General features: G+C 37.6%; 3 protein-coding genes across 4 annotated transcripts; 1 reads left to right on the top strand and 2 right to left on the bottom strand.

Moving 5' to 3' along the window:
* Nucleotides 1-1,776: 1,776 nt before the first annotated feature.
* On the bottom strand, nt 1,777-7,167 carry casp23 (caspase 23, apoptosis-related cysteine peptidase). The gene is made up of 11 exons (XM_053491944.1): nt 7,033-7,167; nt 5,967-6,020; nt 5,804-5,874; nt 5,467-5,640; nt 5,085-5,264; nt 4,856-4,930; nt 4,575-4,754; nt 2,866-3,100; nt 2,659-2,760; nt 2,440-2,549; nt 1,777-2,338 (listed from the first exon to the last, which is right to left on the bottom strand). Exons 1-11 carry the CDS (start codon nt 7,100-7,102, stop codon nt 2,228-2,230), a joined length of 1,362 nt encoding a protein of 453 aa, XP_053347919.1. The 5' UTR covers nt 7,103-7,167; the 3' UTR covers nt 1,777-2,227.
* Nucleotides 7,168-7,316: 149 nt separating this feature from the next.
* On the top strand, nt 7,317-13,156 carry oxa1l (OXA1L mitochondrial inner membrane protein). Its single transcript, XM_053491936.1, has 10 exons — nt 7,317-7,445; nt 9,148-9,282; nt 9,437-9,803; nt 10,060-10,203; nt 10,380-10,465; nt 10,568-10,732; nt 10,868-10,972; nt 11,081-11,243; nt 12,611-12,691; nt 12,775-13,156. The coding sequence occupies exons 1-10, from the start codon at nt 7,335-7,337 to the stop codon at nt 12,909-12,911; spliced, it is 1,494 nt and encodes a 497-aa protein (XP_053347911.1). The 5' UTR covers nt 7,317-7,334; the 3' UTR covers nt 12,912-13,156.
* Nucleotides 13,091-25,281, bottom strand: slc7a7 (solute carrier family 7 member 7). 2 transcript variants are annotated; one of them, XM_053491925.1, is made up of 10 exons: nt 25,066-25,281; nt 21,739-22,373; nt 17,424-17,549; nt 17,164-17,308; nt 16,555-16,678; nt 15,643-15,746; nt 15,445-15,541; nt 15,032-15,181; nt 14,286-14,469; nt 13,091-14,194 (listed from the first exon to the last, which is right to left on the bottom strand). In XM_053491925.1, the coding sequence occupies exons 2-10, from the start codon at nt 22,232-22,234 to the stop codon at nt 14,115-14,117; spliced, it is 1,506 nt and encodes a 501-aa protein (XP_053347900.1). In that variant the 5' UTR covers nt 22,235-22,373; nt 25,066-25,281; the 3' UTR covers nt 13,091-14,114. The 2 variants fall into 2 exon arrangements, with proteins under 2 accessions (XP_053347900.1, XP_053347905.1); XM_053491930.1 differs by having other exon boundaries at nt 21,739-22,240.
* Between the last annotated feature and the right edge of the window lie 1,331 nt (nt 25,282-26,612).

Genomic DNA, 26,612 nt, shown 5'->3' with positions numbered 1-26,612 from the left:
TGAAGCAGAAAACGCCTTCTGGGTGGTCAGCAACTGCCGGAGGGTTGTGTAACTAGCTTCTTCCTCATTTAAGAGGGCCACTTGCTGACTTACATCATTTGAGTGGGGATGTATAACTGCTTCTCTCATGTGCAAGAAAGTTGTTTTACTGATTCGCACCATTTGAGGTCGGGGTTGGTGAAAGCCTCTTTTGACCAGGTCACATTTCCCTGCTAGGCCCTACAATAATTTTTCTTATTTAACATGGTTTATAAAATAAAATTAACCTTAAAATTTTAATTTGGGATTTGATGTTTATAGGAAAAAATCAAATTCAAATTCAAATTTTATTTGTCACATACACAGTCATACACAGTACGATATGCAGTGAACTGCCCGTGACCTTAAAATATAGACAATGAATAGGAAATAAATATAAAAAGGAAAACAGAAGGTAAATTTGACTAAGTAAGAAAAAAAATTAAATATAAAATTAAAAATAAAATAAAACTCAATCAAGAGCTAACAGAAAGCATTCAAGTACAGTGGGGTAAAATAGTATTTATTCAGCCACCAATTGTGCAAGTTCTCCCACTTAAAAAGTTGAGAGGCCTGTAATTTTTATCATGGGTATACCTCAACTATGAGAGACAAAATAAGAAAAATAAATCCAGAAAATCACATTGTAGGATTTTTAAAGAATGTATTTGCAAATTATGGTGGACCATTCTTGTTGATGATTTGAGGCTGTCGCCGGGCAAGACAGACTTTCAACTCCCTCCAAAAATTTTCTATGGGGTTGAGATGTGGAGACTGGCTAGGCCACTCCAGGACCTTGAAATGCTTCTTACGAAGCCACTCCTTCATTGCCTGGGTGGTGTGTTTGGGATCATTGTCATGCTAAAAGACCCAGCCACGTTTTATCTTCAATGTCCTTACTAATGGAACGAGGTTTTCACTCAAAATCTCACGATACATGGTCCCATTCATTATTTCCTTTACACAGATCAGTCTTCCTGGTGCCTTTGCAGAAAAACAACCCCAAAGGATGATGTGTCCACCCCCATGCTTCACAATAGGTATGGTAGTCTTTGGATGCAACTCGGCATTCTTTCTCCTTTAAACATGAGGTTCTATTTTAGGTTCCATCTGACCATATGAAATTCTCCAATTTATCCTCTTCTGGATCACCCAAATGCTTCAAACTTCAGCGGGCCTGTACATGTACTGGCTTAAGCAGGGGGTCATGTCTGGCACTGCAGGATTTGAGTCCCTGGCGGCGCAGTGTGTTACTTATGGTAGCCTTTGTTACTTTGGTCCCTGCTCTCTGCAGGTCATTTACTAGGTCCTCCCATGTGGTTCTGGGATTTTTGCTCACAGTTCTTGTGACCATTTTGACCCCACAGAGTGAGATTTGATCCCAGATTGAGGGAGATTATCAGTGGTCTTGTATGTCTTCCATTTTCTAATAATTGCTCCCATAGTTGATTTCTTCACACCAAACTGCTTACCTATTGCAGGTTCAGTCTTCCCAGCCTGGTGCAGGACTGTGACTGTGTAAGGTTGTGGACAGGTGTCTTTTATACTGATAATGAGTTCAAACAGATGCCATTAATACAGGTAACGAGTGGAGGACAGAGAAGCCTCTTAGAGAAGAAGTTACAGGTCTGTGAGAGCTAGTAACCTTGCTTTTTTGTAGGTGACCAAATACCTATTTTACCAAGAAATGTTCATTTAAAATCCTACAATGTGATTTTCTGGATTTTTTTTCTTCGTATTTTGTCTTTTATAGTTGAGGTATACCTATGATAAAAATTACAGGCCTCTCTCATCTTTTTAAGTGGGAGAACTTGCACAATTGGTGGCTGACTAAATACTTTTTTGCCCGACTGTACATGCACTATTAGGTAATAACATTTATTATTTTGATTTTATTTACTCCATGAATAGAAGTCAGATAGCTACACTGTGAGCAATGGCATATCAAAATAACCAATAAAACAGCCTACTGAATTCTGACAGTAAAGAAAACATATTCAAAATATTGTTGAATTATTGTGACTTACTTTTTCTTGTATTTTTTGCAAACACAGACCAATAACACTAATAATTAACTGTAACACTTTTGATTTATTCAGATACAGATTTGTGTACAGATTTGTGAAGTGTAATTCCATCTGTTTTTTTTTTATTTATAGGTTGTATAAAGACTAATTCCTGAATATGTGGAAGTAACCATATGCTTGTGTCAAAGTCCAGGAAACAGGTAGAATTTCTTTACAAGGGTGGTTCTGTCCAAACTTGGCATTTGATAAGGAAAATCTTCTGTCTTTGCTGCTTTTTCAAGCCTAGATTGGGTCTGTTGGTAAATTGACAATCAGGCATGTGTTACTGTATACTTTGGAAGTTTTGGAAATTGCTTTGTGAAATATTCATCATTTGTTGTTTACACAAACATACCTTCCTAAACATTTCCACTATGTCGTCCTCATGAGCATGTTCAGTAAAGATTTTCACAAGACTTTGAATAAAGATTGACCCAGTGCCTGTATTTCTGATGGATACTGTGTCTGTAATAGAAATGTGGTTAATATTTTCTTGTAAATGATACAAATATGCTTGAACTTCATGAAGAAAACCCCTTAAATAAAAGGTACAATGACAGTGAGTGTGTAACACCTGGTGTACAGGATCTGAAGCAGGCAAAATCTTTCTCACGGTGTTGTTTTATTCCTTTAGTGGACTTTACACTGTCACACACCCACACATGGCCTTCTTTATCTGTAAAATGTTTAGCGGTGTTAATTCTATCCAATGCAAAATTCAATAAAACTATTTACAGCACTAAATACTTGAATGATGCTGTAATCCTTTACGTTTCTGTACCTCCTCTGCATGCCTGAATCAGAATGATTTTCGGCTTGTCTGTTAGTCCAGGACAGTTCTCGGAACGGAGATAGTGGAAGATTTTGTCCACAGGCAAAATGTCATCGTCATTTTCAGCAATATTGATGCCATAAATCCCGTCAAGTCCACCATGGGACATTATGACACAAAATGTGCTGTCTGAATATCTGTGTTCATCATGGTGCGAGAAGTCTCTCAAGGCAGCCTCCATGCTCTGTAAAATTCCATAAAACAGACATATAACTGCTCAGGGTTATAATATACTTACACCACTGCACTGCTGACTTCTGATTGGCATTGAATAAAGATACAAACGTTAATGTTGCTATACAAAAATAAAGCACAGCAGGGTTGTAATTGCAGTAAGTGGGGTGTGTTGAAACATCCAGAGGCGTCATAGTTTCTCACTGACATAACTGGATGCATATTCTTTGCCTTATTGTTGTGTGTTAAACATCAATAATATACTGGTGGAAAAAAATTACTGTTTATAGCTATGAAATTGTAAGAGATAACAAAATGTTTCAGACCTTTAATTAAATGTAACTATAAACTGATGAAACATTAATTAAAAGATAATTCAATCACTGACAAATTGCTCCGGTATAGGAATAATGCAACGTGACTGGATGTACTGTTACAGGAGTGCCTTCATAAGAAAATCAAGGTTTTGTTAAATTAGTTTTCCTTAACATCAATGTTCTCACATTCTGTTTTATTCTTTACAGAATATTAAATTCTCTGGTATGTGATTCTGTTAAATACTGGGAGTTGTTGCGAGGAAAATACAGTGGAACCTTGGATTACGAGCATAATTTGTTCCGGAAGCGGGCTCATATTTCAAAACAACAGTTTCCCATAAGAAATAATGGAAACTCAAATTATTCGTTCCATAGCCCAAAAAAATAAATACATAAAAATAATTAACACAAAATATAAAGTAAAAATAAAACAAATTAACCTGCACTTTATCTTTGAAAAAAGTAAAAATAAATCCCAACAGATAAGTGTTTCCGTTTTTGCGCGCAGACACTGTGCATGTGTGTGTGTGTGTGTGAAGCTAAAGTAAGGAGCCCCTCCCCTCCCCCTTCTCATCTTACACAGTTACCCATCCTCCACTCTTTTCACACACGCGCGCACACGACGGAAACACTGTTTTATCGGAAAAATAAACAAGAAATCTCTTTTTCTGTGTTTCTGTGTAGAGCAGAGAGAAAGAGTGTGTATGTCTGTAAAGGCAATAGTAGGAGGGGTCTGTGTGTGTGTGTGTCCAATTACGCGGGCGCACACAGACACAAAAAGCAGGCTGATACAGTGAGAGAAAATGGATCTTTAAACTCTCTAATGAGACTTGCTTTTGTTTTACAAGCGCGCTGTACACACACGCATACAAACACAAAATAAAATATGTTTTACATGGTCACAGTGTAATAGTACAAGAGAGAGAAAAAACATTGGCTCAGTTGTGATCACGTGACGCTCGGCATCAAAACAAGAAGCGCATGCTTGATACAAGATACACGGTACTTGGAAACCAAGACCTGTTTGTTTTCTAAGTCAAAATTTATTAAAAATCTTTGCTCGTCTTGTGTAACATTCGCAAACAGCGTTACTCGCAATTCGAGGTTTTGCTGTATTACATTTAATGGGGACTTTACAACAATCAAACAATTATTTTATAAACAAACCTCTGCAGACAGGTCATTTAGTATGATTACATCATAACCCAAAGCATCAAGCAGAGTCACCATACTCTTTTCATCCTTCTCTGCTCCCCTACGATTATACCGGCTATTTCTGAATTCAACATTGTTGATGATCATAGCCAGTCGCTTTCGGTCACTGGATTTCTCCATTGTTGTATAGATCTGGAACAAAAGAAGCACAAGTTTGCACAATGAATATTGTGATTGTACTATACACATTAATGTATTCTTTATCATTAATGAGCAACAAGATAAAGAAGTACCTCCTCTTTCTGAAGCTTTTGTTCTTTGAATCCAGGTTGGCACAACTTTGGCAAATCTCTCATTGTTTGAGAAGTCTGAAAACAACAACAACAACAAAAAGAAAGTTGTTTATAATGGCATATAGTATAGATTAGTGTTTATGACACACTTTTACGATAATAGTTTTTATTTTAGTATGCTATCAACTTTAATTTTCAATGGTAAAAGTCTACATTTGAGCAATATTACCTCTGTCTTGCTGCAGTCAGGGTAGCCACAGAGCACAGTATTTTGCACTGCTCCTTTCCATTTCTGCCTGCAGTTCCAGCAAAACTCAAACGAGCGTCCATTCTTGGCAGTGCACACGGTACAGCGAACACACAGGTTCTTCTGATCAGCTCTCTCTACATACGACTCGCATCCTGGACACTGATTGTTATGAATTACAAGATGATTTATTCGGAGAAAATAAAAGTTGAGAAAAAAAACTAAATTAACATAAATTGTAAAGTAATTTGCTCTGATTTACTTTACTCTCATTTCTTGTCATTACAGAGTCTTGTACTCCACAACTTTTTTTACAGAAATATTTTAAGCGATATTTTGCAGTGTAGACAAACAGTATTCTTACAGCTTTAAATTCACAGTATCTTGCTGCAGTTAACGCTCCAAGTCTCTCTTCAAAGAATTCCTTCAGCGAGGGTGTTAGTTGCACTGAATGGCACAAAGCCTCGTAGGAGAATTTCATGCCACATATGCCTTTCTTGTACTCATCAAATCTTGGACAAGTAAATTCCGTTTTCTTCTACAAAATAGGAAAAAATAGGGCAAATTTAGAATATTTTAATACATATAGTATGTATTTACACATAAAATAATGTGCTGAATAAATATATGCCATGTGTATTGGAAATCATACCAAATTTTCATTCACCAGCTTCACATTTTAAAAATCTAAACGGACGTACCTTTTTAAGACAGTACTTGCACCATGAAATCAAGTAATCCGATGGCATTTGATGGCCACAGGATAAAACAGCTGGTAAACAAGAATTCAGTAATTGGTCATTTATTGTATAGCACAGTAAAGGTCACCTGTTTGTGTTTAGATTAATTGTGTATAGCACTCACCAGTTTGTTCAGGTGAGACATCAGACTTCTTGTCCTGTCCACCACTTGAAATTTCTGCATTATTTGAGAAATACAATTTTAGAAATGTGTTTGATGAAAAATCACATTTTGTGTGAAAAAACATCCATAAGGAATGATATAGTTAATGTCCAAATTTGTAAACCTATGTAATACAAACATGTCATCCTATAGAAACTGTTAACCATCAAGGAGAACACCTCACATCCTCTCCACAACCTACTGTACTAGCTAAACAGCGGAGCCCTTTCAGTAAGAGAATACTCTGCCTATAGGAAACGCTACAGGAAATCTTTTCTGGCAACTGCAGTTAGACTTTACAGTAACTCTGCTCTGTGTCAGGAGAGGGATCTCTTTCTCTTACATCACTATAAATAGGCTCATATACATTCTGTTTTCGACTATTGTCACATCTTTCATTCATTCCATTCTTTCTTTTATTAATATTTAAACTTGCTGGTTCATTGTCACTATTTCTATTTCAACGTTTTTGTGTGACTTATGTACAGTTTTGTTCCCGTCTGTAAATACAATCATCCTGCACTTGTAAATAAAAGCAGTATATTTGTGTTATTTGACACCATTTTTACTTTATAATTTATTTATTTTTTATCTTTTCCTGACTGCAATTTTGCCTGTTGCTTACCTGTTGTATAATCTCTGTGAACTGGCTGCTGCAGAGATACAATTTCTCACTGGGATAAATGAAATATCTATCTATCTATCTATCTATCTATCTAATTTAAAGTTAGGTATACTCTTATAAAATAAGATTTTTAAAGTAGAAAACTTTTTGAAGTAGAAAACTTTAAAAATCTTACCTATCCATAAGAACCATTTCATAAGTATGTACAGTATGTGAAGGAAGTTGTTTATTTTCACAGGAAGCCACTTACTTTCAGTTTTGCTTTTGTTTATAAATATATTTTGTAGCTGTATAATAATGTATTTCTAAATTAATATCTATTATATTTACATTTATGTTTGTTTATTGAGGATTAGGACAACAGGAAGTGAAACCATTTAGTGAAATAAATAACAAACCTACTTAAGTTACGGAACGATCCTATAGGTGCAGCATCCTCGGAGTTTCTGTCCTCTTCACCCGGCGTTGACATTTTTGAGCTAGAAGTTTTTAAATTTCACAACTTACTTCAACGTCGGAAGAACGTCCATATAATACACCGCTATGAGATATCACGACGGTCATATCACTTTTTTACATCTCTAAGCTGACAGTAATGACTGAGGACGACGAGTCAGATTTCAATTCCGCGCAAGCGCAAATCTTTACCCGGACCGTGTCCTCTCCGGCTCGCCGTCGACTCGCGCTTTCATCTTCATTCCAACATGGCTGCGCTCAGGGGGAAAGTGGTCTCTAGCCGTTTAACGACTAGTTTCTTTAAACAAACGGCCACAGGCTGTATTTCCACAATACCCGCGGCATGGACACGGAACGGGGTTTGTTATTTTGCTTACATGATAATCTCTTGTTTGTGTTTTGGGTGGTTTCTGTTTGATGGGTTTACACTTTTGCACATGTCTAGCGAGCTCGTTTCAAAGTCATCGGCGGGATCCCAAAAACGGTCCCTGCTGCCTATGTTGGTGCACTACGCAGGGTAGTTTAGTGTGACGTCTGCACTGTGTCTAGTGCACTTTATAAACTAAAGAGAGCAGTTTGTATTTCGCTCTGGTCTGACGCTGTCTAGCTAGCCTGATAATCACACGCGCTTATTAAATCATTAAATCATGTGTTATTGCTAGCTCGTGTGTTTGATCAAAGTATATAATTATTTGACAGGATAATTGACTCTTAGATGTGTCAGCAGTAGCTAACTAGCTAATGTGAACCCTTAACACACAGGGCTGTGCTATTGTTATAGCCTAACTCAGCAAAATGAGACAAGCCAAGTTAAACCTGTAGAAATGTATGCAGGAGAAAGCACATAAAGTCTGTGTGAGTGTGTGTGTGTGTGTGTGTGTGTGAGTGAGACTGACTAAGTAATCTTGAATCAGCAATAGTGATAACTATTTAGATAGTGAGTTACCAATTAAGCAAATCTTGTCTTTCTGTCTATCTGTTTCAGTACAGGTTGTAATGTGTTTTTATTGTTTTATTTACAAGGTGGTATCAAAAAGTTTTGAGAAATAGTTTTGTAACATGCCAACAGATGGCAGCACAAGGCTGCATGCACAGTCACCAGGTGCACCAACCTTCATAAGTCAGTGTGCCAAATGACATCGAGAGCTGTACAACTGGTGCAATTCTGATTACGTGCATAACCATATCTGCGATTTCATCCTGGACAGAAAGTTAGAACAAAGAGCAAACATGAAATTCTGTGTAAAACTAGGCAAATCTGATGAGAGATCTGACGAGATGATGAGAGATCAGAAAGACCTTCAACAAGCTAAATGTCGAATCCATTTGGCAACTTGTGCATGATGTTTTTCGGGAAAACAATCCACAACATAACTGTCATTGTTGGTGTATCATGGAACAGTCCAGACAATCCTAACGTGTACTTTGAGCATGTGCTGTGTTCCTGCCAAGTTCATCCTCAGACTGCTGACCCTAGGAGCAGAAGAAACCTTGTGTTTCGAAGTCTGCCAAGAACATCCTTAGTGTGCCGTGGATGAACTGTCCTTCATGTCGAGGATCATTAGCGGTGACAAAACTTGGGTGTATAAATATGACTCTGAGATAAAGCAACAGTCTTTACTGTTGAAGAGCCCATCATCTCCATGCCGGAAAATGGGAGGCAGGTCCGCAGCTTGACCACGTGCATGCTTACAATTTTTCTCGTCTGTTGTGGCATTGTGCATGGGAAATTCATCCCTACGGTCCTTATCGTCAATAGCAAATTCTACTGCCAGGTTTAAAGGCGTCTAAGGGAGGACATTTGGCAAAGCAACCAGATCTGTGGTGTGCGTTTAATTAGTCTAGGCTTTGGCCAAAGTGGTGTCTAACATTCATTGATGGTAGAATGGTAAAAAGATGAAATTCACTAAAGCTCCTTCAGTGTGAGGTCAATGTTATGTACCTGGAAACCTCTTTGATAATCCCAATTTGCTTTTGCTCTAGTAAAGTAAATCAAAATATAAACAAGTTCTGTAATTAATATGTAATTAACATGCTGTTTACTTTACTTCTCTTTATCAGTTTGTTGTGCACAGATCACATCTTAGCACAATTAGAGGAAGTGGAGGTTCTTTTGTTCAGGCTCTGTTGGGACGTCACAATCATGGGCGGTTATACCTGGTCAGTGCCGTGGCAGTCCGCCAGAACAGCTCACAGGTGTGTTGGCCTTCTTGGATATATTAAGATCCAAACCTTAATCACAATAAACAACTGCTGACATTTTTTTTTTATATTGATTGTGCTCTGATTTTCATGGTATTTTCTGAAATGTTCATTCTTAATTCTATTTTTATTTCATACACCTTTTCAGACAGCAGATGGAGCGATGCCTGCTACCAGTTCAACAGCAGAAATCTCATTATCTTCCCCAGAAACTGTCGGAGAAGCTGCCCACATAGTTAAAACAGAATCTGTTACAGGAATTGCGTCAGTGTCTGTTCCAGTATCTGCTTCAGAATCGGTTACTGCTCCTGATCTGACCCCAGGAATCACACAGCCAGTCACAGAAATGACAGAAGCTCCTGTGCTGGCAATGGATGTCCTGCAGGGGGCAGGAGCAGACCTCAGCCTGACAGAATTAGGTCTGGGCAGCCATACACCTGTAGGCCTAATTCAGAATATTTTGGAATTCATGCATGTCAGCATTGGACTGCCGTGGTGGGGTGCTATTGTTGCAGGTAAGGTTTTTTTTTTTTTTTTTTTTTTGAGGGATGGAAAGTGAATGCATTTTTTAAGGCTGTTTTATTTTATGCATATTTAGTTCTTACTTTGTTACACAAGGTGCCAATTTAAGGAAAAGTCTAAACCTTTTGTATAAAATGCATTTTACTAAATTGCAATGTAGCAATTGATGATTTTATTTGTGTTGAGTAATCACTAATAGTATTTAGAATTGCTGATAATTGATTGGTTCTTGTTAACTCTTGTGTACAGGCACCATCATAGCCCGCTGTGCAGTGTTCCCGGTCATTGTAAAGGGCCAAAGAGAGGCAGCTAAGCTGAACAATGTCCTGCCAGAGATGACCAAGCTCACAACTCGCATGAATGAGGCCAAGCAGAGTGGCAACAAGTTTGAATGTCAGTATATAATATGTTTAAACCACTGTATATTTTCTGATTTTAATCCCTTAAGAGTGTTTGATAAATGCACAAGTCAGGAGCATCATTAGTATTTGTTATCTGAATGTTCTATTTCATTTACATGAGTGTAGAAAGTAGTGTTCGGTTTTTAAATTTTACATTACTTTTTTCAGTCTCAAAGGCATATTCAGACATGATGTTGTTCCAGAAGAAGCACGATGTTAACCCTTTGCGGGGGTTCCTGGTTCCTTTGGTGCAGGTCAGTATAGAATTGCTAGTGCTTACTGTAAATGTTATTCCCTGGCAGACTTGTATCATTCTTATATATTTTTTTATATACAATTTTCTTTTTTCTTTTTAGGCACCAGTCTTCATTTCTTTTTTCATCGCCTTGCGTAAGATGGCCTACGCTCCTGTGCCCAGCATGCAGACTGGTGGCTTGTGGTGGTTTACAGACCTAACAGCAGCAGATCCCTTTTACATCCTTCCACTTGCTGTCACAGGGACTATGTTTGCCATTCTGGAGGTACTATACAACCAATGGTCTTATTATGAACTTAATTTTAATAGATGCATAGCTGATTCTACATATTTAATGTGTTAAGTTCATGTTAGCCTCCTCTGAAGCTTTTTTTTTTTTTTTTTTTTTTTCACCTTTAAGTTGGGAGCAGAGTCCGGTGTAGACAACCCCAACCTGCGAGCAATGAAGACTGTCTTCAGAATTATGCCGTTTATCATCTTACCAATGACTATTAATTTCCCCACGGTGAGACTCTTGCTTCCTTTTTATTCTGTCTCTCAATGTTCTCCTGTAGTTACATGCACTCTCTTTTCCTGTGGGTTTAACTCCATCTGGGTGTGTTTTCTTTTCTAGGCAGTGTTTACATACTGGATGACCTCGAATCTCTTTTCGCTGGGTCAGGTTGCCTTACTGAGGCATCCAGCAGTTAGAGACAAGCTTAACATCCCAGTGCGCATCACTCACCCTCCCTCAGCTCTGCCTCCCAGTGATGGTTTTGTTCAGAGTGTCAGGAAAGGTACAACTTCTATTTCTTTCTTCTATATTTAAATAATTTTTCTGTCCCTGCCATTTTTCCCCACATTCTACTTATTACTTTTACAGCCTGCACTTTGATCTTACTTTAGTGTATAGGGATGCTCAGTGCTTAAGTCGTACACCAATCTAAACTCAGTATTAAGCATGTTAGTCAAGCTGATGTTACTTCTCCAACAGTAGATATTTGACTTTAATGTGCTCATTGATTCCAGGCTAAGTACATGATGAGCATAAAGTCCTTACCTGAATATGTACAGTTATATCTTCCAAAAAATACTAAGAAACTTGAATGTAGCATCAAATGGGCCAGTTTATATACAGAGGGGCGCAGAAAAACATATACACACTTCAACATGGAAAATATATGCATGAAAAATCATGGTCACATGATGGCAACAACAATGGTGTGACTACTGACATATTTAGAGGAGACATAATACAACACAATGCTGCCATAATTTAATTTGATTTAAAAAAAAAAGGGCATATAATTCAGATAACTGTTAAAGTGTGTATACATTTTTGTGTCCCTGGTATATACAAGTCATTCTTTTTAATTCAATTTTTTATTGTTTTGTTTTGTGAGTTCTTTTCTAAGTTCTAAAATAATAATGTTCTGGAAATAAATATATATTTTTTTGCTTTTCTTTTTTTCCCAAAAAAATATGAAATGACACACATAGCATGGGGTAGTTATGTTACAACAGTAGTCAGTTATTTTTAAGACACAGGTCAGTTGTTCTGGAATACATATTTTCTGGGCAAAACCCATCAATCACCATAATGAAACTGGCTCTCGTGAAGAAAGCAAGACCAAAACCTTACTTCTGCTGCAGAGTCTCAATTCCAAATCCCCAATTAGGAGCACCTCAGATATTTTGGGAGCATTGATTTACAATGTAGAATGAAATAAAAACCAGGAAACACCATGTAGTTAGGAACTGTGTCCAAACTATATCAATATAACAAGTGAGGTATTTTAAGATAATGGTTTTCCTGTAAAAAAATAATAATAATAATAATAATAATTAAGGTTGTGAGCAAGCTGGAAAGCATCAAGATAACTTATTTCATTTACCAGGCAAGCTAGCTAACATTTAGTGTAACTATCATATTGTGTAATTAAAATGGCAATTAGACCAGTGTATTCAACTTTGTAATAAACTTTTTTTTTTATAAAGCCTTAATATTGTATAAAAGTCTTGAAGTGTAAAATGTGTTGTCATTGGAAAAAGTCTATCTTTATGTTGCTTTCATTTAAGCAGGAATTTATTGCTACGTATATACAGTAACTACTGGTGTCATAGTGCATGTGCTGTGTTTCTCATATTATTGTGTATCTCATAGGATGGAAGAACGCCCAACTGGCTCATCAGCTACAGGAGAGAGAGAGGAGGATTAAGGACCACCTTGACATTGCAGCAAAAGGTGAGCCTTTTATATTAAGGTGTGTGCGTGTTAGAGGGCATGTGTTTATTTATGAATTTTCATATATGCAATTTCTCTTTTAGGTCCCCTGAGGCAGACCTTTACCCAAAATCCCATGCAGCAAGCGTCTGCATCTATGTCAACAGAGAATTCATCCAGGCCCAAGCAAGCAGAGCAAAAGGGTGGGAAGAAGAGGCCCTGGGAAGAAACCATTGGTTGAACACTAGCTCCCAGATAGTTTTTACTTAAATTTGTATATATTTATTCAGGAGGGGAAAATTTAAGCGTTAAAGTGATCACTCTAAATGTTAACCCATTAAAGAGGAACCAGACTGGGTAACAGCTCATTGTTGTTTGGCTTTTTTGCCTGTAAAAGTCAGTTAAATGTAAAAACAGACCCATGATTAACAGACCTTTTTATTTAAAATCCATTGCACATAAATATGGTGTAAATAAATCCAAATCTCAAGCTTCAGTGCAAATCATATATTTTTTTATAAAGGCTGTCTTTGCATTTTTATGTAATCAATTATATCTTTTACTCAGCTTCTTTTTCAGCCCTGTTTCACCTCCAAATACAGCTGCTTAAACAACTGACCAAAATAATCCAGTGCTTATGCTGTCGGCACATATTTCAGTAAATGAACTAGAAAAATATAAAATACGTAGCATTTCATATTCCATTTATAAAGGGATATAGATTATATATACCCCCTTATCAGCGAATGAATTCGTGATTGATCTTCAGTAAGCATATTAAGGGTACTGGTTTAATTGTTTTGCTTTAAGTGTACAATAATTAAATGTCATAGCCTATTTGAGCTATAGTGGAAAGTGTGTAAAAATAAAATCCGAACAATATCTTTAGCATCATTTTTGCTAAATTTTCCACATTTTTCCACTTAAGCCCTTCAGTTAACAGTCCAGACTGTTTTGTTCTGTTATAATCTTTGGCTGCACATCAATGAACATATCACTAATAACGTCTGTTAAGGATATGAGCCAATCTATTAACCCAATGTTGTGAAAGTCGTTGTATGATCATAGTGTTCTCATTACTATACAAACAATACAACAAACAGCTACATAATTTGTATGGGTGGAGAGTATTGGAGAGGATTTAGAATATGGACTGTAAACCGGGCACACTAGTATTAAAATGTAATGGGCTGAAAAATCCCAGGAACTTAAAAATAGGGAAAAAAAAAAAAAAAAGTTTGAATGTACACGCCTACATAAATTATTTTCAGAGGTAATGAGTTATCCCCCCCACCAGAAGTATGGGCATTCAGGTATCTGCATAGAACAGAATCCAAAGAGCCTGTATATTAGTCCGATGACTTCCTGGGTGTTATGTTTTAATCATTCTAACTACATCATGGGGAAACCTCTGTACCATAGAGCAATGTCTAGCAGTCCCATTCTACTGCACTTTTCCTTCATCAGTGTCCATTTCAGTAAGTACACAATAGCAAACCTTTTGAATCAGCAAACCAGATGATGCTGGGGGGAAAAAAGGAAAAAGCATATGTTTAAGTAAAAAAGAAAGAAATAGTTTTCTTATGTCATGTAAGTTATGTAAAGTGAGTCTCACCGATAAATTTGCGAAGCCACAGTGGTCTACGGGAGGCCGGTGTATAGCAGCACAGAAAGTAGACAGGGACGCCTGATAGGGCAATTGCGATGCCAATCAGAGAGTTGATGGTGTCGCTGTAGAGCGGGACCACCACAAGGAAAATGGTGCAAAGGCAGAAAATAATCGGGTAGATGATACTGAGCTGTGGAAGTGAGAAAGAAAACATAAGTCTAATATTTTATTCAGAGAATCTATTAGTATGGGGTTATTTCTTAATGATGTATAAATATTGGACATATCATGAGCAAGGAATAAGGCACAATCTGAACTGAGGTTACAGGGAAACAATCAGCAGTGGGGTGGTGTGAAGCAGGTTACTGATACCACATTAAAGTGCACCCACAAACCACCACCAGCACCACAGTGTTTATATTCTGCTTAGACCACAGCAATTTTCTGACTAATACAATGTTGTTAATTATTAATAATGCCATACAATGGCATGTAACTTAGAATATCTGGTAACTTTAGTTCCTGTTAATCCCAATTATAATCAGTCATTCCTCCACGGAAATCCTCCAGCGTCTGTTTTTAATTTGTAATTAATTTGTTAAATAACTAATTATTTTTTTATTATTTAGTTATAGTGCTGCACAGTGCTGCAACCATGCAAAATGAATCAACACGTTCTGATCAATCAGAATGGAAAAAAAAAATCAACAGTGATACACTTTGGCACAAGCAAGGTCAGATGTTGTGCATACCTTCAGTGGGCGTGGTCTGTCTGGCTGTTTCCAGCGCAGGTACAGCTGACCCAGGATGGACAGACCAACAAAGAACCAATAGCTGAAGCTATAGTAGTTGATCAGCCTAAAGATGTCCTCCACACACAAGTACACCAGAGCCATGGCACCCTGTCAGTCAGCACAGCAGAGCACACAACTGTTACTCAAATGCACATTGATTTACAAGTGCCTTGTCTATAGCAGTCTCCTTACAGATATTAATACAGAGCAGTAGCACCTGGAACCAGGACGAAATCACAAATACAACAGCTGGAAAAATACGCAGACAAACTGTGGTGTGTTATGAGTGTGAAGATGCATTAATGGACAGGCACATGCAAACAAACTCTCTCACTCTCACTCATACAAACGGTGATGTTTAAGACACTGACATTGAAGAGCAGGGCGGGAATGGGGGTGAAGCGGCTAACGTGAATCATGCACAGGTAGTCAGGCAGGTGGCCCTCTCTGGAGCCCACGAAGAACAGTCTGGAGAATGAAATGTACATGAGACATCAGACACAATGACACATGATGATAATACTACAATATATGATAATCATACAAAGGTGCATTTGCACACTACTGACCTCGAGGCAGCCAAAATAGATGCATTTAATCCTCCAAAGCAGGACAATGCGACAGCGAGTGGGATTGTCCAGTTAAATATCCCAAACACTTTATCTGCAAACGTCTAAATATAATGATACATTTTTTAAAGTGATTAGTTGATGATATATGGAACATTTTCCATGCTAGTAATTCAATGGTTCTCAACTGTTCGTTGTCTTTTATCACTGTGCTGTGAATAAGCTGCACTCCTGTTATCACTATTCTATTTATTTATTTATTTTATTTATTTTTTGTGGGCTATAAGTTAATAGACAAAAAATTGTAACAAGTTCAACAAGGATTTAAAGGCTGTTAACGTACACTCTTACTAGCTCACTTACTCTTTATCTATACTGCTTTATCCCGTATACAGTGTTGCGGGGAGACTTAAAGCACAAGGCGGGGTACACCCTGGACAGGGTGACAGTCCATCGCAGGGCACACATACACACACTCATTTGCTCATTTACACACTACAGGCAGTTTGTGAACACGAGTTAGTCTGCATGTCTTTGGACTGTTGGAAGTAACCAGACTAGCTGGAGGAAATCCACCAAGCACAGGAAGACCCAAGGTGGGAATCGAACCCGGAACCTGGAGGTGCAAGGCGACCACTAAGCCACCTTGCTGCCTCTTTTTAACATACAATAAAAAGAAGATAAATTATGAATCAAAAGAAGTTTTACCCAGATCGGGGTTTTGGGCCATCTGGAGCAGGGATTAAAGATCGGCGGGACTGAGCCTCCAAAACCAAACCAGAGTTTTGTTATTCTTAACTACAGTCTGACTTTTTAAATAGGAAGACGTCTATGCCCATAAAATATTATCTATCTGCTAAAGAATCACAGTCTTATATTGTCAAGTGTGGCAGTTCCAAGGAGTGCACTTACCACCGCTACAGCATCGCTGTCCAGAATAGCAGGGATTGGAAGAACAGTGTAGTAGGCCACGTTGGTCAAGATATAGATCACTGTGACGATGGGCATGGAGATGGCAATGGACAGTGGCAGGTTCCTGTATTACACAAATTTGCCCACCAGGGGGCAAGAGAGGGTGTTGACATGGTTTCAGTGCCATCTATTGGACACAAATACAAAATGTAGCTATAACTCCTTCCGGAAGACTTAAAGCCAAGTGTCTAAAATACTTACCTGTTAGCACAATGCACCCAGCATGGCTCATGAAACCAGTTTAAGGGTGAATGGACACATTAAAGAGGACCTCAGATCAAATGATTAACTTAGGACCCCTGGCAAGCGTATGCTCAGCAGATTGTCACATGCCTGCCGCTTATTTCATGCTCAGTCAGCTAACCACTGAAAGAGGGGGGCACATCCTCCCTTTTTATACCCTTCCTTGTACAGCAAAGTCTCAACTATTTCCTTCTTTACATTCTGTTTTCACATTTTTCGTACTAATCGTGCTTCTATTATAGAATAGACTTTAAAACTCATTTACAATTAGAGAGTGGTTTTCTCCTGGGAGAGATTTCGTCTCACCTCTCAGGGTTTTTGATCTCCTCAGTAACAAAGTTGAGGGTGTCCCAGCCCGAGTAGGAAAACAGGGCCGAGTACAGAGCCAGAGCCACGTCACCAGGGTCCTGTGTCGAGCCTTCAAACAGCCCCTCGAAATTCTGTGTGTAACCTGAAATATACACAAACAACACGCGGTGACAGATTAGCAATAATGTGTGCAAAAAATGCAAGTAATAATGTGAGGTAGTAACATTAGTACTATATTAAGAGAATACTTTTCCTACCCTGGAATATCTTGACCAGGCCTGTGATGATAACAGCAATGAGAGCGATGACTTTCGCATAAGTGAAGAAGTCCTGTACACGAGTCCCCCACTTCACATAGGCACAGTTTACAAAGGTCAGCAAACCTAAAAAATTATTTTTATTTATAATTAAATCACATACATCCAATATGTTATGTACTGGTATATTTTTAAGAACACCACAGAAGTAGCAATATAATATACTGTGGCGTGGGCGGGGCGGCGGCTGACGACCAGCATGCTTTGCGGAAATGTCGGTGTGTTCACCATGATGGGGAAAGGTGTTTGGGTTAGTGACTTCGGCCCTGTTGTGTGTGTGTTGAAGTGTATGACGTGTGAAATGTGCTCCAGTTCAAGCTAGTGGTGAATTGGATGTAGGCTCCTGAGTGAAGGTGCTGCTCATGCCTTACATGCTGTGTGCTAAATAAAGTACTCCCAGCCATTGCATTGGGTAGCAAATAAGCTCACTCGTCTCTCCAGCATTCTTCTCGGCGTAAAAACGCTACAATACATTCAATATATGCTTAAACAGAAATGTTTACTATATAGTTGCTTTACAAGAATAATGTAAAAAAATGTAATTGAAATGAATAAAAATGTATCTCACTGAAATTCATTTTTATATACACTGATCAGCCATATCATTAAAACCAGATGACATGCATGCCATTTATTATTACATTATGTTGAGATGCATTCAAGGGTGGGGTATACTAGGTAGCAAGAGAACAGTCAGTTCTCAAAGTTGATGTGTTGGAAGCAGGAAAAATGGGCAAGTGTGTAACCATCTAAGCGACTTTGACATGACACTCAAATTGTATTAGACACTAAAACAACTAAAACAGCAGGTCTTATGGGTGTTCCTGGTATGTGGTGGTTTGTACTTACAAAAAATCTCACTCATGTGCATTGACAGCAAACGCTAGCCCATCTGGTCAAATTACACAGAAGTTAAAATTTTTGACAAAGTTAATGCTGGCTAAAGAGTTGTTAGAAAAAAATCAGTGTATCACAGCTTGCTGTTTGTGGGACTGCCTAGGTGTAGACCTGTCAAAGTTCCTACAGTATGCTCACCCCTGTTCACTAGTGATGGGTCGTTCATGAACGGTTCATTCTTTTTGAACAAGACTTTAACATGACTCAGAAGAATGAGTAGTCTCGGAGAGTGATTCATTCATTTTCTACATCAAATCATCGCAAAACCTTAACCAATCTTCTAGTCCGAGTCGTCTGTTCTTTTGTCATGTGACTCCCATAGACTCTATGCGGTGCAATACATTCAAAAGAACGAACGACCTCAAACTAGAAGATATGAGAGGTGAGCTGCCCATTCTGTCTTTATCATAAACATCATGTCCTTTTGCTGCATTGCAATATTTTCATCACTGAAACTCTAGCCAAAATTTGTATATGTAGATGTGTTGGGAATCTGTTTATTGAAAATGTAACATTTTATTTTATTTCTGATCAAAAGAACAAAATGAACGAAATGACTCAAAAGAGGTTTCGTTCATTTTGAGAAATGAGATTCAAAGAACCAAGTCACTAAAATGATTCAAACTTCCCATAACTACTGTTCACCCCTGAACACATGGTCGCATGGTCCAATCAATCATGTTTTCTTTTTCATCACAAGGATGGCGTGTGTGTGTGTGTGTGTGTGTGTGTGTGTGTGTGTGTGTGTGTGTGTATGAATGATTGTCACTTAAAAGGATGTACTTTGGACAGGAGGTAAGAATGTGATGAACAGAACACCTGGCATTCCTGTGGATGGTAACACATTTGACCAAAGTACACCCCTTCTTGACAGGAGGATTCCTTAATGGTGGCAACCTCAATCAGCAAAGAAATACCGAACAGCAAAAAAAAAAAAAAAAGAAATTTGCCTGCTTACTTTATGTGCATTTAGCAGTGGACAGGAGTCAGTATGGTCACTCTGACGAGTCTGCGGTGTGCCAGGAACACCCTATAAGACCTGCATTTTTGGAGATCCTCTGACCAAGTCCAAGTCGTCTAGCCATCACAATTTGTCAAAGTCATTTAGATTCTTACACTTGCTCATTTCCCCTGCTTCCCACATATCAATTTTGAAAACGCAGTGTTCGCTATATATACAGACAATTGCCACTGTAATACGTTGATCAATGCTTTTAATGTTATGTCTGATTATTTGTATTTAATATATATATATAATTTAATTATATTACAATCTTTGATCCAGGTATTTAACCTTTAAAAAGGTTAGTGTCACAAAGCCCCTATCTGACTTAGTGTCTATTTGTTCCTTGGTGTAAGAATAGTGACAATGGGGGTAATACATACAGATAATGTGCATGTAGTGTGTGTCGTGTGCTTGGATATGTGTTTTTCTCTAAAGCAGTTTGTCTGTCCTAAGGAAGTGGACCCGCTGACATCAGCAATCCTGCTGGTTTTTCAGTGAGCGAAAAAAATCGTTAGCACAGCACTTACGTAGAGGGACAATTCCTGTGAATGTGTGTGTCAGTGTATTCCAAGTACAATATCTTATGGGAACAGACCAGAGGTATTATGATTCTCAGCTATCACTTGACTTGATATTGACTGACTGACTCACAAAGTCCCTCTTTCATTTTTCCTCTTTTTTCGTAAAGAAAGGAACCTTCTATGTGTAATTCATGATAACACACTACATATGTGCATATCTGTCCTTTCGATCGTTTTTTCTTACTCCATCTTATCTCTCTTTAAAGTTATCAGTGTTTATTCCTATGTGTATGCAAAAGGTCCATCTAATGAGTCAATCATATGCAGCAATCATCCGTTTTACTGTGTACTTAAGCATGATTAGTACAAAGATGTACCATATGCTCTATTTATATCCCAACTCCATCTGATTCAGGATTATTCAACAACTTTATCTCCAGATTGCTACATTAACTACCTAGCTGACCTAATGGTTTTACGTTAAAAAGGTTCATTGGGTAATTAGGGATGCAAGCACTTAAACTGAGCAGTAATGAGTAATGTTTTAATCTGAAAGAGAGAGAGAGAGAGAGAGAGAGAGAGATGGAGTGAGGAAGAAAGAGAGATGGAGTGAGAGAGAGAGAGAGAGAGCAGAAACATGTTAGAGATAGCTCAGCTTTGTTTTTTCACTCTCTTATTTCCTTTCTTTCTTACTTTCTGCGCTGAGCTATCTTTAGGGCAAGGGTCGGAATCTTAATGTGGAGGACTTTAGCTTCCAGCTATCAGCACATTCACATCCCTACAACAACCTCTTATCTGTGTATGAGAGAGAGAGAGAGAGAGAGAGAGAGAGAGAGAGAGAGAGCAAAGATAACTCTTGCTTGAAACACTATCCTGAGATAGCAGACCTGCAGACTGTAATTTACTTTTGCAATTAATAATCCACATAAGGCCACACCCTCTGTCCTTGAGTACTCTTCAATGACTTAAACATAACCATAGGACTATTTCTAAAATATGACACATATGTAATGGCTTCAGGGATTTTTTTATTATATTGTCTGAAATCCAATATCACATTAGACAGAATCATGTGAGATTTGCAGGGTGAGTCATTTGTCTGTTGTCAGCCCAAGTAAAATGCATATGACGTAAATCCTTTCCTTTCTTTTCCTTTCCACTAAAATGCTATTCATGTATTAGCATGACTCACTTTCATTTACGTAATTTAGGTTGAATAAGCAAATATTCTGTCAGGAAATCTAGTTTATACTCTAGACTGTCTCGAGGACCAAAGCACATACAGACTTTATCTTGAGTCTCTTGCAATTCCTCTGTTCCTCTTTTTCGTTTTCCTACCGTGTGCCTTTCCATTGGGCTGATCAATCATCACGTTTTTTCACTACCCTTTTGACTATGTATTCTTCCTCTTCTCAAAACCATTCGTTCTTTCAAGATACATTTACATTTGCATCCAAAGCAAATTTAGCTGAGCAGATGATCAAGGACCTTGTAGTGACAGCCTGCAGTGGCAGAATTTGAACTCAACAACCACTGAGACACCACTACTGGAGAAAAAAAATATATATATTTTTTCACATATACTGTACACATGACCAAAATATGTGAAAACAGAGATGTATACAACTTTTAAAATACCCAGCTCTGATTTCCTCATTGATTCTAGAGTTCTGAGATTTCCTGAATTACTTCAAGAGGTTACTATATGTCAAGTGACTATAGTGACCTAAAATACAAAAAAAAATTCTCAGACTTATCTAATTCTTTTTGGAGAAACAGACGGACACCAGCAAACAATGAAGAAACACATAAAGACGGTGTGTCTACTTACATATGCAGGCTGCAGCTAACAAGCGATTGGCCACATAAGGTGCAATACATGTCGGGAAGATCGGCTGCACCATGTAGTTGGAAAAGGTAATAGCTATCACTGCCTGGCTGGTTGGCTCAATGATGAGGAGTGATGTCCACAGACGAATGAAGGCCATAAAGCCTCCGAAGGCCTCCAGGATGTAGGCATAACTGGCTCCAGACTTTGTAATAGTGGTTCCCAGCTCGGCATAGCACAGCGCCCCGAATACTGAGAAAATACCTCCAACTGTCCACACTACCAATGATAAGCCATAGGAAGCGCTATAAATCAGCACACCCTTTGGTGAGACAAAGATTCCAGAACCAATCATGTTCCCCACAATTAGGCAGACACCATTGATTAGGGAGATTTCTTTCTTTAGTTTCATTGACTCCTGAGAACCATTTCCCTTCAGGTTACCATTGGTAACCTCTGTGGAAGATTCTTGCGTTGAGGCAGGAATATAGTTGGCCATTTTGTTCTGTGATTGGAGAAAAGGAGGATGACTGAGATTCCGAATGGTTCTAATGGCTGTCAGTCAATTTTGATAAAATTCGAATGTTTTATGGAAGTCAGTTTATGTCCAGGTTAGCCTGAGGTTGATGTGGTGACATCTGAGGGGGAAGACAAATTATATTTAGTATTCACAAGACAAACACACAAACACACAAAATCTTTCAGTAAAGGCCTTGTTCCACATGCACACTTGTTATTTGATCTTGCAGGTGGCTATTAGGGAGCCATTAGTGGCCTGACTAAATGGCTTTTTTCCCAGTGAGTAAACAAATGGACTCTGAGAGAGATACTAAAAGAAGGAGAGAAAAAAAATCTACTAAGCACTCTATTCATCTGTGTTGTCCTTCAAAGTACAGTTACATTGTATAACAGATTAGACATGCTACTCAGTCTGCTGGTTTAGGCCTATTTACCGTATACAACAGAAGGGAGTATAATTTTGTTGGCATGCATCTTACTATGTCTGTTTTTCCAAAACATGTTAATAAAAATGTTTTAATGTATTTTTAAGTTGACAAGTAGAGTATTTTCTTTTATGAAGATCCATTCATCCATTTTCTATACCAGTCATCCTGGGTAGGGCTGTTGGGAGCCTAGAATATATCCCAAGGAGCACAAGGCAGGGAATATCCTAGGGGTGCCTACCCACCCCAGGGCACATGCACATACATCTTCCAATCAAACACTTTAGGTATTTTGGAAATACAAGTCAGCCTACACAACATCTGGAGGAAACGCACAAAGCATGAAGAGAATATGCAATGTCCATGCACACAGATTGGAGAAGAGATTTAACCCCCCAACCCTGGAGGTGTGACATGACAATGCTAATAATTAGACCACCGTGCTACCCTCTTATGAACAGTCGGAAACAGTAAGAAACACTATATTAAAAGTATCGTGCACTGAATACGTCTGTGTTAACTTAAAAATTGCATGAACATGGTTACAAAATGACCTGCAAACACCAGAATGTTTTTAAAATTTTGGACCTATAGTAAGAGCTGTTTTTATATGCATGCCTGAATCAAGGATCAATAGAAGGTTTGCCAAATTCAATTCAATTCAATTCAATTTTATTTATATAGCGCTTTTAACAATGGTCATTGTCCCAAAGCAGCTTCACAAAAAAAAAATTAAAGATTTTTTTTTTTTTTTTTTTGCCAAACCAATCGAAGAGCTGATTGTACAACAAAGATGGAAAAGGATGAAAGATCATTTAAAAAACAAATGCAGCAGTGATCAGAATGTATAGAAAGAGGGTACCACTAATTATTTATATTAAAAAAATAAAATAAATAAAACACCATGTAGGGTTTCCCTTTGGATATTCTAGCCTAAAAAAAACAGACAGAAAGGGCTTAGACCTGCCACAAGAGATATTTATGGAAATCAGAGTTTCTGTGTCAGTTCAGATACTGTAAAGGACATTTCATACTGTCATTCTCTATGGACTGCTTTCAACAAGCCTTGCTTAAGAGCATGAAAAGAAGCCTGATAATTACTGGAAGTGCAAAAGTTTTGGTCAGATAACACCATGATGACTTCGTTCAGCTCAGACTGGGTTTAGCATGTTTAGCTTGAACCTGGCCATGACTGCTACAATGAATGCATGGTGGAAGTGTGATGATATGAGGCTGCATGAGTGAAAAAAGGTGTTGAGGAGATGGAATTTATGGATGGCACCATGAATGGCTGTAAACATATACCAAAATATTGCCTGACAAGATGACTCCCAGTCTCCAGAAGCTTGTCTGAAGAAAAATACTTCAGCAGCATGACAATCCAAAGCACAGCGCCCAAATCATGCAAGAGTTTCCAAAGAAGAGATAAGTGAAATGATAAAATTATGACCTGGCAACTACGCCACCTGACCCCTGTGCAACACTGGTATTCTCCATACCAAGGAGGACTGTAAGTAAAGGTGGACATATAAAGTATTACAAAAATATATATATATATATATATAAATCAATTAAATGAAAAAGATCTACAGACTTTTGTTGCAGTTAATAATGATTAGGTTAAAAGATGTAGACTAATGCAAGGAATAATAAGTATTTAAAAACATGATTATATATAGTATATATAGAAGCTTGTACAAAATTGTAAATTACTTGTAAATTGTACAGTAATTTCTGATTTCATATAATATTACAATGAGTTGCCCATCATCCTATTATGTATAAAAATATATCAAGAAAGAAAGAAAGAAAGAAATGCATTACACAACAGAAGGTGAACAGGTAAGGCTTCCAGAAAAAGGGCTGAGGATTGCTTGTTCCGGATGTCTTATAGACCTGAGGTGAGGACAAGGTCCACCAACACTGATAAGCTCTCTTAAACACCAGGTATAAAACTGGATAAGTAATATAAGATTATATTCTGTACCAAAATTTAGCTTAATGACAATATAGGCAGAAGAATGTCTATATATATATATATATATATATATATATATATATATATATATATATATATATATATGCTAGACGTTTTAAAAGTAACATACCCAGAGACATACCATAAGTCTTGTCTTAGACATGTTTAAAATATTAGTCAGTATAATCCATTGATTAGTGTATCTATATATCATAACTTGCTTCATGAACAGCGAATTTGCGTCCATTGTACCTCTCAGATTGATATAATCACCATAAATCTGCTAACACAGAGAAAGTTTGGTGTTAGAATAAACCTCTCCTGTCCTCTCCTGTCCTGTCCTGTCCTGTCGGATATTTATTGTAAAAGAACATGGCTGTGGTGTTTGCCATGGAGACGGGATCCTACCTTGAATAACGGTGCGGTGAAGCGGGAGGCTCTTACTGTAGGTCACTCAGCACTGCTCGTTTCCGCTCTTTTACTTCTCCCTCACGGCAGTTAAGAAGAATGACGGAGATTTCCAAGCCATAATGAGAACTGAATGAAAGAGCAGAGTCAGCCTCTGGTCCTGTGCTCGTGTTCTGTACCAGCTTATCAGCTCTCTCTCTCTCTCTCTCCCTGATGTTTTGAAGGTGCAGCTGCTGAAGGCTGATCAGCTGACAGACTTCTGCTTTCTCACACTGCTTTGACGTTCCTAATAGACTTGAGGCCAAATCATTTTTGCTTTTGCAGAGTGCTTGAATAGATAGATTTGAGTTTAATTAGGACTTTCTATTATAGCTCACATAATATATGGGCAAAAGTATTTGTCTAAACCTGGTAGCCCTTAAAGCTCAGAACATTTAAGCCATTGTTTGTTTTGCTGTTTTTTATAAACATAAATTTAATCCAATTTTATTTTTTTTTTTACATTTGTATACAGCTTTTACACAATTAGAAGAATATACACAGGGCTCAGGATTGCAGTACAGTCGGATTGCAACTACTTAAACATGACTGAGCAAAAAAGAAAAAAAATGGATCATATTGGCAAAAAATAGCACACATACAATAAACATAATCACGTTTTTATTGTTGTTTTTGATTGTTTGAAAAATAAGAACTGAGCCCTGACCTCAACCCCATTAACTCCACCTTTGGAATGAACTGGAATTGAAATTGCAAGCCAGGTCTATGTATGACAACATTTTCAGAAAAAAGTGTAAATTGACTACATGGTAATAAAAAATATTTAAATATTTAAGTTAAAGCATGCTTTTACCATTTTCCTGCATGAATTATGACACACTGACACAGGATTTTTTTCCCTGTGTGTTTTTATTTTACATGATTATCATCATCTACTGTATACTATTTTATCCTGTGTACAAAGTCATTGGGGGCCTGGAGCTTTACAGAGGAGACTTAGGGCACGAGGCAGGGTATTTAGTCTTTTGCATAAAAAAAAACATCAATCAATTCAAATTTAGAGTCTATGGCTGAATAGAAGATTTTTTTTTCAAGGGTATTTAACATCTGATTTAGGAGAAATTATTAGCATTTTCTGGTTCCTGAATGGCATGGCATCTGCTATTAAACCAAGATAAAGACCATCCTCATAGGGCCAATACATTTTTTTTTCTTGGATATGTAAGGAATGACATGACCATATTTTTCCTCTAGAAGGATCTTACTTTCCTCTGATGACATGGCCAGATTTATTTATTTATTTATTTATTAAATGCATACAATGTTTGTGTTTTAATTATCAGATCTTTCTTCAAAAGATGCATGATGCAACTTGGTCTACACTGTCACTATCGCACAATAAAACTAAACTGCACAAAAAAAGTAAATAAATAAATTCCTTACATTAAATAAATTTTTGATTTAAACACAATAATATTATTTCTGCAATGTTTTTTTTTTTTTTAGAATAGAGGGAATGGCTAGAACTTAGTGCCATGTTTAACTTT

This window comes from Clarias gariepinus, chromosome 1 (assembly GCF_024256425.1).
Source record: "Clarias gariepinus isolate MV-2021 ecotype Netherlands chromosome 1, CGAR_prim_01v2, whole genome shotgun sequence".
Classification (NCBI taxonomy): domain Eukaryota; kingdom Metazoa; phylum Chordata; class Actinopteri; order Siluriformes; family Clariidae; genus Clarias; species Clarias gariepinus.
The sequence above is the reverse complement of the archived record's forward strand: the minus strand, read 5'-3'. Positions and strand labels throughout refer to the sequence as shown.